The sequence below is a fragment of the Capra hircus genome, chromosome 9 (assembly GCF_001704415.2).
Source record: "Capra hircus breed San Clemente chromosome 9, ASM170441v1, whole genome shotgun sequence".
NCBI classification, from domain to species: domain Eukaryota; kingdom Metazoa; phylum Chordata; class Mammalia; order Artiodactyla; family Bovidae; genus Capra; species Capra hircus.
The window spans coordinates 76224647-76242907 of NC_030816.1; the positions used below are offsets into that span (position 1 = coordinate 76224647).

General features: G+C 37.8%; 1 protein-coding gene across 6 annotated transcripts in view; it reads left to right on the top strand.

The window, feature by feature from the left end:
• ESR1 (estrogen receptor 1) overlaps positions 1 to 18261 on the top strand; it is a 399407-nt gene that overhangs the window by 243544 nt on the left and 137602 nt on the right. For all 6 annotated transcript variants that reach the window (XM_018053364.1, XM_018053368.1, XM_018053367.1 and 3 more), the window contains one exon: positions 944 to 1279. In XM_018053364.1, the coding sequence (XP_017908853.1) occupies positions 944 to 1279 (336 nt within the window). The remainder of the gene's footprint in view (positions 1 to 943; positions 1280 to 18261) is intronic.

The following is an 18261-nucleotide window of genomic DNA, read 5'->3' on the forward strand; positions in this document are numbered from 1 at the left end:
CTATTTTGGAGAGATTAAGAGTTTTGGAAAATATGGCCCCTTGTGTTCATTTTTTTCCTTTAAAATATTTGTTTCTGCTGATGCATTTTAGTACTACAGCCTGGTGTTTTCTAGGTTAAGATGCTGAACCAAGCCTCAAAGAATCTCTGCCAAAAAAGCTGGAGTCTCTCTCCTCCTTTAATTAGTTAGGGGGAACCACAGCTGGTAAATCTTTGAGGGAAGACTATTTTCAACTCTTTTGAAACTTTAATATTAGGAAAATAGAAAGACGTTTGTGACATCTTAGAACCTAGTCAACAAGTTGAGGCTCTTGGGTCGATTACTCAGGTGATGAGGTACAGCTTAGTAGTAATAATAGATTGACTCAACATCTGTGGAGGCTAGAGACTGTCAGATACATTTTGGATAAATGATTCCTTTTTAGTGTCTCCCATTAAGAGGTCTACTTGGGTGATAAGGACACTTATTAAATACTTTATAAAGATGCTTTTTAAATTTGCTATTGAAAGAATATTCATAGCAGGAGCAATCTTTGATATGGCATATTTCAAGAGTAGCTAATTAATATGTTGTCTTTTTTATAGCATCTGTTACACATACACACACACACACACATCCTGCAACAGTATGTAAGAGCAACTTGCACTGGCTCACAAAAGCCTATTGTTAAATTCGTAGGAGTTTTGTACACTGCTTGATCTCAGACAGGAAGCTTGAAATTTGCCATGGTGGGAGTCATTACACCATGGAAATTGGTGAATGCTACAAATCAAAGCCTTTTTTGCCCCTCTCGTGGACAGCTGGTTGTTAAACACTTAGAAGCACAACTGTGTCCCAAACTATTTCCGTCAATAAAATAAAGGGCTGTTAGCATTAAAAATGGTTCTCATGTGAAAGTGTATATGAGCAAAAGAATAAGCTATTTTTGTGTGTGTGTTCTCAGGGATACGGAAAGATCGAAGAGGAGGGAGAATGTTGAAGCACAAGCGCCAGAGAGATGATGGGGAGGGCAGGAACGAAGCCGTGCCCTCCGGAGACATGAGAGCTGCCAACCTTTGGCCAAGCCCGATCATGATTAAACACACTAAGAAGAACAGCCCGGTGTTGTCCCTGACGGCTGACCAGATGATCAGTGCCTTGCTGGAGGCTGAGCCCCCCATAATCTATTCTGAGTATGACCCTTCCAGACCTTTCAGTGAGGCTTCAATGATGGGCTTGCTGACCGGCCTTGCAGACAGGGAGCTGGTACACATGATCAACTGGGCAAAGAGGGTGCCAGGTAAGAAGACTAAGCTTGACTTTTATTTTGAAGAGCCATTAACTATTCATGAACAGGTTGCCATACGTATCATGGGAGAGATAGTGGGACACAATAGCTTGTTATCTAGTTGATTTTAAAGTTATATCAGAACTGATTAATTATCAGTATCTATACAGTCTTAATTCTCCTAGAAATTAGGAAATAGTGTTTTGAAATAAAAATCTAGATGATTAAAGTCTTTAATCTGACATTTTTTTTTAACCCATCAATATTCACCCCCCAAATCTGGGGTGAACACTAGATAATAAATGCATTTAATATTATATGTTCACTGTGGCAGAAATTTTTAACATGAAATGATCCATGTCCTATAAATTTTTAATGTTGAGGACTTTTGTTCAAAACATCTAAATTGTGAGTCATCAATTTTACTTTACAAGATTTTATTTTCAGGTATTTATGAGCTAAAGAAATAATAAGTTTTTTTTTACTGAGTGCCAAATATTCATTGAACCATCTATTAACAATTTAGAAACAAGGCAATGCAATAGAAAAATCAGCTAGGTTCTCATCTCTGAGGGGAGCTTGTGGAGAGATAACAGTGGCTGAAGTTATACATGATTCTTCAGCTGATATTCTCAGAACTGGTGTTCTTATAAAACATGACTGTTGCTCTATTGTTCAGGGGGAAGAACTCTAGTTATTATGGAAACAAGACTAGAAAATGACCTCCTCCATACCCCATCATATCCATTCAGGAGCTAACATAGATGAATCAAGGCAAGAGGAAGTTAAGTCTTCTTTTCTGTGCTTATAGATCAAACAAGTAATGAATTTAGATAGTGACTATCTTGTGAGTTTTCTTTTAGTTCAGTTCAGGTCAGTCCAGTTCAGTCGCTCAGTTGTGTCCGACTCTTTGCGACCCCATGAATCGCAGCACGCCAGGCCTCCCTGTCCATCACCAACTCCTGGAGTTCACTCAAGCTCATGTCATCGGGTCGGTGATGCCATCCAGCCATCTCATCCTCGGTCGTCCCCTTCTCCTCCTGCCCCCAATCCCTCCCAGCATCAGGGTCTTTTCCAGTGAGTCAACTCTTCGCATGAGGTGGCCAAAATATTGGAGTTTCAGCCTCAACATCAGTCCTTCCAGTGAATACCCAGGACTGATCTTCTTTAGGATGGACTGATTTCTTTTAGTAGATGAACTTATTATCTATGAAGCATGTGTTTTGTTTTTTATTAAACTAAATAAATAAGGAGTTTTGTACTTACATTTCAGAGATTATAGGCCAAGTGAATATATATCTGGCCTTAGATTTGCATTTATTAACATGTAAGCATGTCGTCCTTTGAATAAGGAGCCAGCAATTTTGTGATCCAAACTGGATAGAAGGCATCTATTTAGGTGGCAGAGGTTGGGTTACATGGAAACATGGGGATTCACAGGCATATTTAGATTTTGAGTCAGTCCAACTGGCAAATAAAGACTCCCAGCCATATTTGGAATTAAGAGTTTTAATGAGGACTTCTCTACCTTAATATTCCTTTGTGAGGCAGATCCATGATAAGTAAATATTGGAATTTAAATGTAATGTGGTAAAGGAGGCAAGAATATACAATGGAGTAAAGACAATCTCTTTAACAAGTGGTGCTGGGAAAACTGGTCAACCACTTGTAAAAGAATGAAACTAGAACACTTTCTAACACCGCACACGAAAATAAACTCAAAATGGATTAAAGATCTAAATGTAAGACCAGAAACTATAAAACTCCTAGAGGAGAACATAGGCAAATCACTCTCAGACATAAATCACAGCAGGATCCTCTATGATCCACCTCCCAGAATTCTGGAAATAAAAGCAAAAATAAACAAATGGGATCTAATTAAAATTAAAAGCTTCTGCACAACAAAGGAAAATATAAGCAAGGTGAAAAGACAGCCTTCTGAATGGGAGAAAATAATAGCAAATGAAACAACTGACAAACAACTAATCTCAAAAATATACAAGCAACTCCTGCAGCTCAATTCCAGAAAAATAAATGACCCAATCAAAAAATGGGCCAAAGAACTAAATAGACATTTCTCCAAAGAAGACATACGGATGGCTAACAAACACATGAAAAGATGCTCAACATCACTCATTATCAGAGAAATGCACATCAAAACCACAATGAGGTACCACTTCACACCAGTCAGAATGTCTGCAATCCAAAAATCTGCAAGCAATAAATGCTGGAGAGGGTGTGGAGAAAAGGGAACCGTCTTACACTGTTGGTGGGAATGCAAACTAGTACAACCACTATGGAAAACCATGTGGAGATTCCTTAAAAAATTGCAAATAGAACTGCCATATGACCCAGCAATCCCACTTCTGGGCATACACACCGAGGAAACCAGAATTGAAAGAGACACATGTACCTCAATGTTCATCGCAGCACTGTTTATAATAGCCAGGACATGGAAACAACCTAGATGTCCATCAGCAGATGAGTGGATAAGAAAGCTGTGGTACATATACACAATGGAGTATTACTCAGCCGTTGAGAAGAATACATTTGAATCAGTTCTGATGAGATGGATGAAACTGGAGCCGATTATACAGAGTGAAGTAAGCCAGAAAGAAAAACACCAGTACAGTATACTAACACATATATATGGAATTTAGAAAGATGGCAATGACGACCCTGTATGCAAGACAGCAAAAAAGACACAGATGTGTATAGCAGACTTTTGGACTCAGAGGGAGAGGGAGAGGGTGGGATGATTTGGGAGATCGGCATTGAAACATGTATACTATCATGTAAGAATCGAATCACCAGTCTATGTCTGATGCAGGATACAGCATGCTTGGGGCTGGTGCACGGGGATGACCCAGAGGGATGTTGTGGGGAGGGAGGTGTGAGGGGGGTTCATGTTTGGGATCGCATGTACACCTGTGGTGGATTCATGTCAATGTATGGCAAAACCAATACAGTATTGTAAAGTAAAATAAAGTAAAAAAAAAAAATACATTCAGTACTTTGGGGAACCTTTAACAAGAATAAAGCAGTCTATTACACATGAAAAAAAAAAAATAAATGTAATGTGGTTATAGGTTTTCTCTTTATATTTATTATTGCTTCGATTTTGTAGAAAAGTACTTCAGGAGAAGAACACAGACAAACAAGTAATGGTCATATCCCTGAGAGCCAACTCTTGAGTTGCTCTTAAGTTTTATTGTTGCATATAAGCCTGTATTTTTCCTAATGAGTTTTGGTAATGTTAGTTCCAGAGCACTGCTGAAGTCAAATATATATCTTTCGTACTTAGCAGTAGATTTCCATCTTGACATTTTTATAAATTTAAAAATTTGAAGGACACTTGAAACAATGGGAATTAAGTTCAAATACAAAACCAGTGGGAGAAGGGCATGGTAACTCACTCCAGTATTCTTGCCTGGAGAATCCCATGGACAGAGGAGCCTGGCGGGATACCATCCATAGGGTTGCAAAGAGTCGGACATGACTGAAGCGAGAGCACGCATACACATTACTAATGAATGAAGAATTCATGGCAATAATCACCTGTGAAAGTGAGAGTGTTAGTCACTCAGTCGTGTCTGACTCTTTGCGACCCCATGGTTTGTAACCCACCATGCTCCTCTGTCTATGGAATTCTCTAGACAAGAATACTGGAATGGGTTTCTATTCCCTTCTCTAGGGGATCTTCCCAACCCAGGGATTGAACCCGGGTCTCCCACATTGCAGGCAGATTCTTGTACCATCTTAGAATCTTCTATATTTAGGAATAAAATGGAGATGGAAATCAAGGGAAGGAAAATATCATGTCCATGCTTAGCCATTCCACTGTTAAACCCCAGAACTAAACATATTTATGGTAATGAGAAGTACAGAAAAACCACTTTATAACTTGATTCGTTTAGGAGACCTGAACGTTTCCAAAGTCCTTGGGCCAAACTATGTCTTGTTATTTGATAATTTAAAAAAAAAGAATTATAAAGGCAAAAATGAAATTATATATATGCTATGGTGATAAGATGAAAAATCAGGGAAAAATAGTCTTCTGGAATCATCTTTGAAGATGATTGTCAAGTTTTTCAGAGAATTTGACAAAGTCAGATTTTGAAAAGTTTTTTTACATCCAGATACCATCTGTCATTAAAAAAAAAAACTCACACGAGAAATCTAATACTACGTTTATATGATCATAGTTTGAGATTAACAATAATATTAATCTAATATAAATTTACCTTATATAGATATACTTTTTGCCTTAGTATAAAGAGTAGTAGGAAAGCCAGTTGTAGACTTACCTGGAATTAACTATATGATACCTGCATGGAACATTTGGATATCCTCAGACGGCTATCAGTATAACAGAGATTGTGAAGTGACTTCATTTAAAAAAATTTCAGCATTAATTTAGTATAGTTGACAAATGTAATATTTAAAGTATATGTTACAGTCATTTGATAGACACTGTAAAAGAATTCCCTACATCTAGTTAACTAAATATCCATCACCTTTTTACTTTTTTCTTTCTCTAAGTTCTACTTTCTTAGCAAATCAATTACACAGTACAGTGTTTTATACTAGATCCTCAGGCTTTTTTCATCATATAGCTGAGAAGTTATACTCATCAATCTTTCTCTATTTGTCCCATCCTCCAAACCCTGGCCACCACTTGTATACTCTCTTTCTATGAATTTGACTTTTGTTTTTAGATTCCATGTCTAAGTGATACCATGCAATATTTATCTTTTTCTGACTGGCTTATTTTTAATCATAATACCCTCAAGGTCTGTTCGTACTGTCACAAATTGCAGGATTTCTTTCTTTCTCGTGGCTGAATAGCATTCCACTATGTATATCGTTGTAGATACAGATTTATCAGACCTTTTTGCATTCATCTGTCGATGGTCACTTAGTTTGTTTCCATATCTTGGATACACGAGACTACAAACATTTATTTTGATATTCTGTTTTCAAACCCTTTGGATGTATATTTAGAATTGGGATTGCTGGATCAGACGGTGGTTCTGTTTTGTTTTGGCAGGAGTAGGGATCTCTTTGCTGTTTTCCACAGTGGTTGCACCAGATTACAATCTCGCCAACAGTTGACAAGGAGTCCCTCATCTCCAAATCCTTACCAACACTTATTATTTGCTGTCTGTTTGATGATAACCAGTGTAACAGGTATGAGGTGATATCTCATTGTGATTTTGATTTTCATTTCCCTGATGATTGCTTGAGGACCTTTTCATGTATCCATTGGCAATTGTATATCTTCTTTGGAAAAAAGGTCTATTCAGTTCCTCTGCCCATTTTTTTAATCAGAGTGGGTTTTTCCTTTCTTTTACTATTGAGATATGTGTGTTCTTCATATACTTTGGATATTAACCTTTTGTCCAAAAACATGATGTGCAGATATTTTCTCCCATTTGGTAGGCTGCCTGTTTGTTTTGTTGGTGGTTTCCTTTGCTATGCAACAACTTCTTAATTTGATGAAGTCTCACTTGTTTATTTTTGCTTTTGTTGTTTTGCAAATAGAGACAATTTGATTTCTTCCTTTTTTCAATTTGCATGTCATTTATTTTTTCTTGCCTAGTTACTATGTTAGGACTCCCAGTAAGTACTATGTTAATCAGGAGTCTTGAGACTGGATACCTTTGTCTTGTTCCTGATTTTAGACGGAAAACTTTCTGTCTCTCACTGTTTGGCATGATGCTAGCTGTGGGCTTTTTATATATGACTTTTATTATGTTGAGGTATGTTTCCTCTATACCCACTTTATTGAGAGTTTTTATTAGGAATGGATGTTGAATTTTGCAAATGCTTTTTCTCTATTGTTGATATGGTCACATACTTTCTATTCTTCATTTTGTTGATGTTCTATATTGATTGATTTGCAGATGTTGAGCCGCCTTTATATCCCTGAAATAAGTCCCGCTTAAGCATGGTGTGTGATTCTTTTAATATGTTGTTGAATTTGGTTTGCTACTGTTTTGTTGAGATCTTTTGCATCTATGTGTATTGGGGATATTGGCCTGTAATTTTCTTTTCTTGTAATGTTCTTGTCTAGTTTTGTTATCAGGGTAATTTTGGCTTTATAAAATGATTTTGGGCATATTTTCTCTTCTTTCATTTTTTGAAAAAATTTGAGATTCTTCTTTAAGTGTTTGGTAGAATTCACCAGTGAAGCAATCTGAGCTTGTCTTTGTTGGTATGTTTTTGATTACTGACTCTATCTCCTTACTAGTAATGGTCTGTTAGAATTTTCTGTTTTCATGATTCAGTCTTGGTAGCTTGTATGTTTCCAGAAATTTATCAGTTTTTTTTCTGTTTGTCCAGCTTGTTAACATATAATGATTCATAGTAGTTTCTTATGATCCTTTGTATTTGTGTTATATCAGTTATAATATTACCTTTCTTTTCTGATTTTATGTTTTTTTCTCTTGGTAAGTCTAGCTAAAAATGTGTCTGTTTTGTAAATATTTAAAAGAAAATTGTCTCTTAGTTTCAGCGATCTATTCTGGTGTCTTTTTAATCTTGATTTCATATTTCCAACCTAATCTTTGTTATTTTCTTTCTTCTACTAACTTTTGACGTAGTTTGTTTTTCTTTTCTACTTCCTTGCAGTATTAAATTTATTGTTAATTTGAACACCATTTTTTCTTCAATGTAATGAGCACTTTTCTTTTTTTCCCAATGCAGCTGTAAGCTTCCTTGTTAGACTGCCCTTCTGCATTTTGTAAGTTTTGGTGTTTTATTTCAATTTTTATTTGTGTCCAAGTATTTTTTATTTCTTTTTTGATTTTTGTTTGCCTCATCTGTGGTTCAGAAGCATGTTGTTTAATTTCCAAATATTTGTGAATTTTATAGTTTTCTTCTTGTACTTAATTTCTAGTTTCATACCATTGTGGTTGGGAAAGATACTTTATATTTCAGTTTTCTTAAATTTATTGTCCTGTTTTGTGGTCTAACATATGATTTATCCTGGAGAATGTTTCATGTGTGCTTGAGAAAAATGTTTTCGGCTGCTACCAGAAGTTCATCTGGTCTAACATGCAGTTTATACAGTTTAAGTCCAGTGTTTTCCTTATTGATTTTCTGTATGGGTGATCTATCCTTTGTTCAAAGTGGAGTACTGAAGCCCCCTATTGTTATTGTATTGCTGTCTACTTTCTTAAGGTCTGTTAATATTTGTTTTATGTGTTTAGGTGGTCCTATGTTGGTTGCATAAATATTTGCAAATATTATTATATATCATCTTATTGGATTAACCCCTTTGTCATTTTAAAATGATTTTTTGTCCCTCATTAAAGTCTTTTGCTTGAATTCTGTTAATATTTGTCTGATATAAGTATAGCTGTCCCACTTTCTTTTGGTTTCCACTTGTATGGCATATCTTTTTCCCATCATTTCACTTTCAAGCTGCGTGTCCTTAAACCTGAAGAGAGTATCTTGTAAGTAGCATACAGTTGGATCTTGTGTTATGATCCATTCAGCCTTTTGTCTGTCTTTTCATTGGAAAATGTAGTCCACTTACATTTAAATGAATCATTGACAGATATTTACTTATTACCACTTTGTTGATTTTTTTCTGACTGTTTTGTATTTCTCTGTTTCTTTTTTCTTCTTGTGCTCTTTTCCTTTATGTCTTGGTGATGTTCTTTAATGGTGTGTTTAGGTTTCTTTCTTATGATCTTTTGTGTATTTAGTACAGGTTTTTGCTTTGTAGTTACCATGAAACTTATATAACAACTTATAAGCCTATTTTAAGTTGTTAACAACTTCTAAGCCTATTTTAAGTTGTTAACAACTTCTAAAGCTATATATTTTTACTCTTCTTCAGCTTTATGGTTGATGTTGTAATTTATTTTTTTTTTACCTTGTGTATTCATTAGCAAATTACTGTAGTTATAGTTTTTCTTTTTTTACCATTTTTCATACTAGATTTAAAAGTTAGTAAATACCTACCATGGTTACAACATTGGAGTATTCTGAATTTTACTCTATATTTACCTTATTATTGAGATTTATATTTTCTGTTTTTAATTGAAGGATAATTAATTGAAGGATTGTTGATTTACCATGTTTCCAGTGTAATGTGATTCAGTTGTGTATGTGCACCTATCTGTCTATTTGTCAGATTCTTTTCCATTATAGGGTATTATGTTGAATATAATTTCCTGTGCTATGCAGTAGGTCCTTGTTTATCTGTTTCTTAGATTTATACTTTGATATGTTTTTCCTGTTACTGTTTAACATCTTTTCATTTAAACTTGAAGGCGTACCTTTAACGTTTCTTTAAAGGCTAGTCTAGTGATGATGAGTCCCTTTGATTTTTGCTTATCTGGTAAACTCTTGATCTCTCCTTCAATACTGAAGGAAAACTTGTATTTTCCTTCAGTATTCTTGGTTGGTGCTCTTTTTTTTTTTCAGTTCAGTTCAGTTCAGTCACTCAGTCGTGTCTGACTCTTTGCTACCCCATGAACTGCAGCATGCCAAGCCTCCCTGTCCATCACCAACTCCCATAGTTTACCCAAACTCATGTCCATTGAGTTGGTGATGCCATCCAACCATCTCATCCTCCGTCGTCCCCTTCTTCTTCTGCCCTCAATCTGTTTTTCCTTCAACACTCTGAATATATGATGCCCTGTAAAGTTTCTGTTGAAATATTGCTGATAGTCTTACCTATCTTGTATGTAACAACTTGTTTTTTCTCTGGGTTCTTTTAAGATTATCTCCTTGTTTTTAACTTTTGATACTTTAATTTTAATGTGTCATGCTGTGAGTCTCCTTGGGCTCATCTTATTTGAAACTCTTCGAGAAGCCCAGATCTGTATATCTGTTTCTTTCTCCAGGTTAAGGAAATTTTCAGTGATTATTTCTTTAGCTTTCTACTCTTTTCTCTTTCTACTCTCTCCTTTTTTTTTTCTGAGATCACTGTAATGTGAATGTTGGTTTACTTGGTGTTGTCTTTATTTAAATTCCTTAAACCATCTTTACTCTTTTTCATGTCTTTTTTTTTTTTTACTCTTCTGATTGGATGACTTCCACTACCCTGTTTTTTAATTTGCTGATCCTTTCTTCCGTTTGATCTAGCTGATATTGAACCCTTCTATTGAATTTTTCACTGTAGTTATTAATAGTGTATTCTTTTGTACTGTGATTTCTGTTTTGTACTTATATTTTCTGTGTCTTTGTTGAATTTCTCATTTTGTTCTTGCCTTATTCTTCTGATCTTGGTACGCATCTTTGTGATCCTAACTTTCAACTCTTTATTAGGTAAATCACTTATCTCCATTTTGTTAAAGTCTATTTCTGAGATTTTATCTTGTTCTTTTGTTTGGAACATGTTCCTCTGATTTTTCATTTTCCTTGACTCCCTTCATTGGTTTCTTTGCCTTAGATAAAACAATTACCTCTCCCAGTCTTAACAGAGTGATCTCATGTTGGAGATGAACCTTACTGATCAGCCCAGCCTGAGCTCTTGGTTGTCTCTCAGACATTTGTGATTTTCCAAGGTGACTTCTTTGTTTTTAGAGGCTCCCAGTACTTGAGGAATGGGGGAGACTGGTGGGCTGCCGTCTATGGGACCACAGAGAGTCGAACACAACTGAAGTGACTTAGCAGCAGCAGCAGTAGTTGAGAGTATGCCAAGACCTGTCAGTATCTGAAAGGGAAAGATTTCAGTGAGCACGTAGATACAAACTGATTAGAACTGGACCTTCAGGTACCAGCTTTTAATGTATACAAATAGATCTCTTTTAGGGGAAGACTGAGTGATGGGATTTTGTTTGCTTCTTCTGTGCTGAGCCTTGAAAGTATAACCTCTTAAGAACCCTTTGTTTGTTTGTTAAATACCTGTGGGGCTGATAAGTGCAAGCTCTGCTGGACACTAGAGCCAGATGATAAAGTTATGTTTTCCTTAGGTGGCAGCTGCAAAACCTAGGGTACCAAGTATATGTACAAGCTCTTTCCAAAGAGATTTTAGTGACTTGGAACAGGTTACAAGGAGAATGTAGAGATGGTATGTAATGCTTTCCCAATTTCCAGGGGAGAATCAGTCATTCTCTAGATGGTACTAAATTAGAAACCTAACTCTCAGATAACATCTTTTAAAGTATGCAAATGGGTCTTTTTCAGGAGAAACTCGGAGATGAATTTATCTGTTTGCTTCTTTTGTGCTGGACCCTGAGAAGATTGTGAGTCCTAGTGAGCCCACTGAGAACAATTTGTTTGCTTTAGTATTGTATGGTAGATATAAGCCCTGTGGCTTTCAGAGCAATGTGTTTTGGGGGCATATCCTTGGGGTGCTAGATATTAGGACCAACCCTTCCCTCCTCAGGGAGAAGCTAGGAGTTGTGAGTTCCCTCCTGATTGTACAGTGCTGTACAAGGTTTGAGCGTGTTTATGGTAAGAGTATGTCTCAGTCTTTCCTACCCATTTCAACGTGAGTATTTTTTCATTTGCCCAAAGTGAAGGAATCACTCAACTAGTTTCTGGATTTCTTTTAGTGGAAATCACTCTGCATGTAGTGGAGATATGTCCATGGGAGGTTATGAGTTCAGGGGTCTCCTACATCGCCATCTTGGACCATAACCCCAGTTGACTTCATTTTGCATGATGAATTTTGATTAAAAAAACAGTCAATTCATTGGACTATTTTATTCTAGAAGTGTATATAGTAATAAAATACGGCCCGAATTTTCAAATATTGGTGATTTTAAGTTGAATTTCCCTTTATCTTAATATCTAGGGCATATTTTTGACTTGTAATGTCTCTCTACTCAGACTCAAGATATGAAGAGCATTATGATAAAATACATCATCCAAGAATAATAATCAAGTTCCTATCTGTAAAGTACTTATAGTTAACCTAGCTAAAGATCACATCATGACATTAATTTTTTTCCTTTCTGCAATTTAAAAAAGCAGCAGCAAGGAGAATGATAAAAACCTACCTACCAACCCCACTCCAACAAGTTATGTTTTTTCATAACACATGTTACATACCTGCTTTTTGCTGTCTAACTATAGAGAAGGATTTTTCTCTTTATTGTTTCCACTGAATTTGTTAATCTTTAAGAAGCACTTGGGTTTCCCAGGTGGTGCTAGTGGTAAAGAACCCACGTGCAAGGCAAGAAACATAATAAGATGCAGGTTCAATCTCGAGTCGGGAAGATCCCCTGGAGGAGGGCATGGCAGCCCACTCCAGTATTACTGCCTGGAGAATCCCATGGACAGAGGAGCCTGGCAGAATGCATTCCACAGGGTCTCAAAGAGTTGGACACGACTGAAGCAACTTTGCGTATATGCACACAAGAAGCACTTTACATAATCTATCTGTGGATGGAGAATTAGTTTTAAGAGATTGTTAAATCTCAATTTATTATTATGATATACATGGTGAAATGTCAGCAAATGCAACATCATTATCTGAAGGTCAAAAAGGAAAAGAAATATGACTGCAAAGCTGTTATGTTTTTCATTTCTGCATCACACTCATTTGCATCTTTCACTGGCTGATTCTTAGTTTCAGTGTGAATCAAGTACATTTGATTTTTACCCCCAGAAGCTTGACTTGCATCATGAAACCATTAATTTGACTTATAAAAAATTATACATTTTCCAAAATTCACTATAATTTTGAATACCTGAAGGGTAATTTCATACTTCATGTTTATGTTCTAGTTCTGTCTAGTGGATATTTGGACAAATATCTAGCCCTGGGCTCTACACTGCCTTTTAAAGGCTGATGAGTAGAAGTCTGATAGTCTCACTGACCCACAGGGACATCTGGGAGGGTTATGAGGATGCGGAAGCTGCTGGCCCAGGAAGAATAATACAAAGGACATATGTCGACATTTGAGCTCAATTTCATGGGAAACATACTACATTACCCACTTCTTTCTTTCAGTGACAAACTAGATAACTTTTCTCCTTCTCCTTTCCTGCCGAAGGCGCTCTCTACTCAATAACTAGAGAGTCCTCACTTCTTCTGAGCCCTGACTCCCCATCATTGGACTGTGCGTTCCTTTCTTCTTCTGTTTGGTCCCAGGAGGAGAGGAGAGCTTCACTTTTTCTGGGTACACCCCCATCAGCCCCAACCATAGGTTTGTCAGGAGCTTCTTATATTGTCTCTGTTTGTCTTAGCTGTTCCAGGGCTCAAGGCTGTGTCTGCCCCTGTATTTACTAGGGGTCTAGTAATTAGCTTCCTGGACTGTAACTCATCCTCCTCACTCAAATTAGAAATGAACTGAGCTCAGGACATTCTTATTAATGAATTAATAAATGAATGAATGAATGACGCTCTTTGAAACGCCTGATTTTTAAGAAATCTCTGAGCCCTGTTAGAACTCAGTTTTTCCACAAAGTTGATGCAATTTTTGAGGTAAGGGTGTTACTCTTTTTTTCCTTCCTTCAGAAACTACCCACTGTTCTGACAGTCCTCTCGCAGCTGCCTTCATGAGTCTCATTCCTAACCCTTCTTTTTTAAAAAATTAATTAATTTATTTTAATTGGAGGCTAATTACTTTACAATATTGTAGTGATTTTGGCCATACATGGACATGAGCCAGCCATGGGTACACATGAGGGCCGGAAGCAGTATCCACAGGTATGGACAGAGCTTGGTTTGAGGACTTTAACAGGCTTCCTTGGCCAGCAGCAGGGTAGTTTCACTTCATGAGAGTGTAATTTAAACCTTAAAATGGGTATGGCCAAGAGGAGAGCACAATACCTCAGTCTGGAAATTGGGTGTATCTTTAAGGGACACGTTTCTATTCTGGGAGGTGGATTCCAGGGACTTGGCAGTCCTACCCTGTATTCTGTTTCCCAACCTGTAATCAGACCAGTGGACCTACTCTAAAGCTGCCCTAGTTTTCCAGCCTGTTTTAGCGTGGCACAGTGATGAATGATACCTTGGAAGTGACTTGGAAGCATAGGTGATGTCCCAGAGAGGCAACAGATACTTATGTTTAAGGGTAAGATTTGTGGTTTAGATTTTGCAGCCTTTCTATAATAAGAGCCTTAGGACTTGGGTTAGAACCCCCCGCATGAATGGTGGCAGCCCCCTGGGAGCTTTCATTGGAGTGTTCCATTTCCAAGTCAGTCTTGCCCAGGTTTTCACTGCTCCTCTGGAAGCTCTGGTTGAAATCCAAGGAAAGCAGCTACTTCATTTTTTTCTTTCGCTTGAAGCTTTGAAACCCCATAGAAGCTTGTTGGTCCAGATGCAGTTAAACCTTTAAAAACCTTTTCTCATCTTGAGAGTATTTGGAAAAAATGCTCCATCTGGGCTTCTTTGCCCTGCCCTCCTCAGGGTTCTGTTTCATTGAGTCTGGGCTGGGGCCCCTGTGTTCTCAAGCCACCCTGTGGGGAACTGCTGGCCTTTGGCTCTGCTACTTCTGGGGGAAATTTGACATGGAGAATGTCAGGGTTTTTTGTATCTATGGTTGGGAAGATTCCCTGGAGAAGGGAATGGCTATGCACTCCAGTATTCTTGCCTGGAGAATTCCCTGGACAGAGCTGCCTTGTAGGCTACAGCTCATGGGGTTGCAAAGAGTCGGACATGACTGAAGTGACTTAGCACACACACACATACACACATATATATGTGCTAAACAGATGTAATGCTATTGAAATGTGTTGAAACAGGTGAAATTGTATCCCCCCAAAATATGTGTGGAAATTCTAACCCCTTTATCTCAGAATGTGCTCATATTTGGAAATAGGGTCTTATAGGGTAGATAAAGTTCAAGTGAATTCATTAGAGTGAGCCTGAATACTTTTTTTTAATCGTTACCACCTTTCTAAATTCCATATATATGTGTTAGTATACTGTATTGGTGTTTTTCTTTCTGGCTTACTTCACTCTGTATAATCGGCTCCAGTTTCATCCATCTCATCAGAACTGATTCAAATGTATTCTTTTTAATGGCTGAGTAATACTCCATTGTGTATATGTACCACGGCTTTCTTATCTATTCATCTCCTGATGGACATCTAGGTTGCTTCCATGTCCTGGCTATTATAAACAGTGCTGCGATGAACATTGGGGTACACGTGTCTCTTTCAATTCTGGTTTCCTCGGTGTGTATGCCCAGCAGTGGGATTGCTGGGTCACAAGGCAGTTCTACTTCCAGGTTTTTAAGGAATCTCCACACTATTTTCCATAGTGGCTGTACTAGTTTGCATTCCCACCAACAGTGTAAGACGGTTCCCTTTTCTCCACACCCTCTCCAGCATTTACTGTTTGTAGACTTTTGGATCGCAACCATTCTGACTGGTGTGAAATGGTACCTCATTGTGGTCTTGATTTGCATTTCTCTGATAATGAGTGATGTTGAGCATCTTTTCATGTGTTTGTTAGCCATCCGTATGTCTTCTTTGGAGAAATGTCTATATAGTTCTTTGGCCCATTTTTTGATTGGGTCGTTTATTTTTCTGGAATTGAGCTGCAGGAGTTGCTTGTATATTTTTGAGATTAGTTGTTTGTCAGTTGTTTCATTTGCTACTATTTTCTCCCATTCTGAAGGCTGTCTTTTCACCTTGCTTATAGTTTCCTTTGTTGTGCAGCTTTTAATTTTAATTAGATCCCATTTGTTTATTTTGCTTTTATTTCCAGTATTCTGGGAGGTGGGTCACAGAGGATCCTGCTGTGATTTATGTCTGAGAGTGATTTGCCTATGTTCTCCTCTAGGAGTTTTATAGTTTCTGGTCTTACATTTAGATCTTTAATCCATTTTGAGTTTATTTTCATGTGCGGTGTTAGAAAGTGTTCTAGTTTCATTCTTTTACAAGTGGTTGACCAGAAATAGGGTCTTATAGGGTAGATAAAGTTCAAGTGAGTTCATTAGAGTGAGCCTGAATACTTTTAAAAAGAGGAAACTTGGGAGAGAGACACACAGAGCAGGAAGGTGATGTGAAGGCTCACAGAAAAAGTTGGCTTTGTAATTGAGTGATGCATCTCCAGGCTAAGGAAAACCACACTGTCCGTAAACACCAAACGCAGGTGAGGTCAGAAAGGACCCTCCTTTAGAGCCCTCCAAGAGAGCAGGGCCCTGTCACCTTGATTTTAGACTCATTTCTGTTGTTATTTTATAGTTTGTGTGAAAGTCCTAGCCACCGATTACCAAGCATTTATTTATTCTTGGCTGTTCTGGGTCTTCATTGCTCTGTGGGCCTTTTCTCTAGCTGTGGCAAGCAGGAGCTACTCTCTACTTGCCGTCCACAGGCTTCTCATTATGGTGGCTCCTCTTGTTAGGGAACAAGGACCCCAGGGCGAGTGGACATCCGTAGCTGTGGCTCCTGGGCTCTAGAGCACAGGCTCAGTAGCTGCGGTACAGGGGCTTAGTCGCTCCTGGGCATGTGGGATCTTTCCAGACTGAGGATGGAACCCATGTCTTCTGGATGGCCGGTGGATTCTTTACCACTGAGCCACTAGGGAAGCCCACCAACAGATATAAAAATAAAAAAGGCTGACTTTTAAGGCAAAGGAAAGAAGGAGTTTTTGATTTAAAAGGATGTTGGGCTCATCTGATGGAGGCTTGGCTAATCATTTACTGTGTAGATTCTCTCCTTTGCTTGTCCAAGTGGTTCCCTGAACTTCTGACTTTGAAGTTGGTTTAGAGCTTCAACAGTTCTGTGCACCTTCCTGGCAAATGCCTGGTAAAAATTTTTGACCAACAAAAGAATGTTTTCATCTGGTCCTTTGGTAGTTTCCTTTTTACCTTTATGTCTTTGATCCATTTGAATTCGTCCTGGTTTACACTGTGAGGTGCGCTCCAACATTTTTCTACACGTGGCTGCACAGCTGTTTCAGTTCCATTCATTGAACCACCTCCTACAGAAGTATTGTTAAGACTTCTTTTCTTGACCTTCCAAGTTTACTATTTGTTAAGAGCTTTTATTATTTTTTTAAGCTCTTTTAAAGGAGAGTGATAGATATGACCCCTTAGTTTACATGTTTCATTGTTTTTCCCCTAATTCTGAAATAAAAAAAACACAAAGGACTTATTCACAAGCTATAAATTTTGCTTAATTTATATTAGCTGAATACATAATATGATTTATATATCTCGTGCAGATATATTTTGTAACATTCCATTGATTTTATAAATAAGGAGGAAAAGTTCATGAGAAAAGATTTATAAAAGATTACTGCTGATAATAGGTAATCAATAGAATTACCATTTAATATTCACAGGACAGAAAAATTGTTCCCAGGAGAGAAAAAGAAGGCTGCACCAAGTTTCCCTTCTCTCTGGGGAAGGTATTCCCAAGATTCTTCAGTACTGGGCCCTGAGCACTTCGCTGCCTTTAACCAACTTGAAAAGCTAGTCTCCTCAGAGCCTCAGCTATTAATTTTTAGGCTCATGATTCCAGATTTCTTTCTGGAGGTCCCAACACCTAAATATTCAGTTCCCACTTTCAAATGCCCACATTGCTACCAATATATCTAAAATCAAACTAGTCATTTTCTCTTTCTGCGCTTATAACAAACTCGTTTGTTTCTCTTAATCCTCCCATTTCTTGCCAGGGGCTCCAGCCTTCTTCTCCATCTAACTTCGCAGTCCTCTTTGTGTCTGGCACTTCTTCACTGTGGATTGTCACTTCTTCACCCTCAGCATCTCTGGATTTTGGCTATGTTTTCATTCCACTGTCACCGCCCTGGTCTGCATCCCCATTGTTTTGCAAGCCCCAGTCACTCTCATATCCTCCTAGCTGGTCTGTTTTTGATTCCAACCTCTCCTCCCTTCAATTCCTCCTGCTCGTCCCTGCCAGAGTAATTTCTGTAAATCATCATTTCAGAATGCTTCACTCCCCGTGTTAGTTTCACAAGGGCTGCCGTAACGATGTTTCACAAACCGGCATTTAAAATGCTAGAACTCAATCCTCGCACAGTTCTAGAGGCCACATGTCTGAAATCAACATGTTAACAGTGTTGTGCTCTCTCTGAAGGCAGGACAGCACTTTCCTGGCATCTTCTTGGC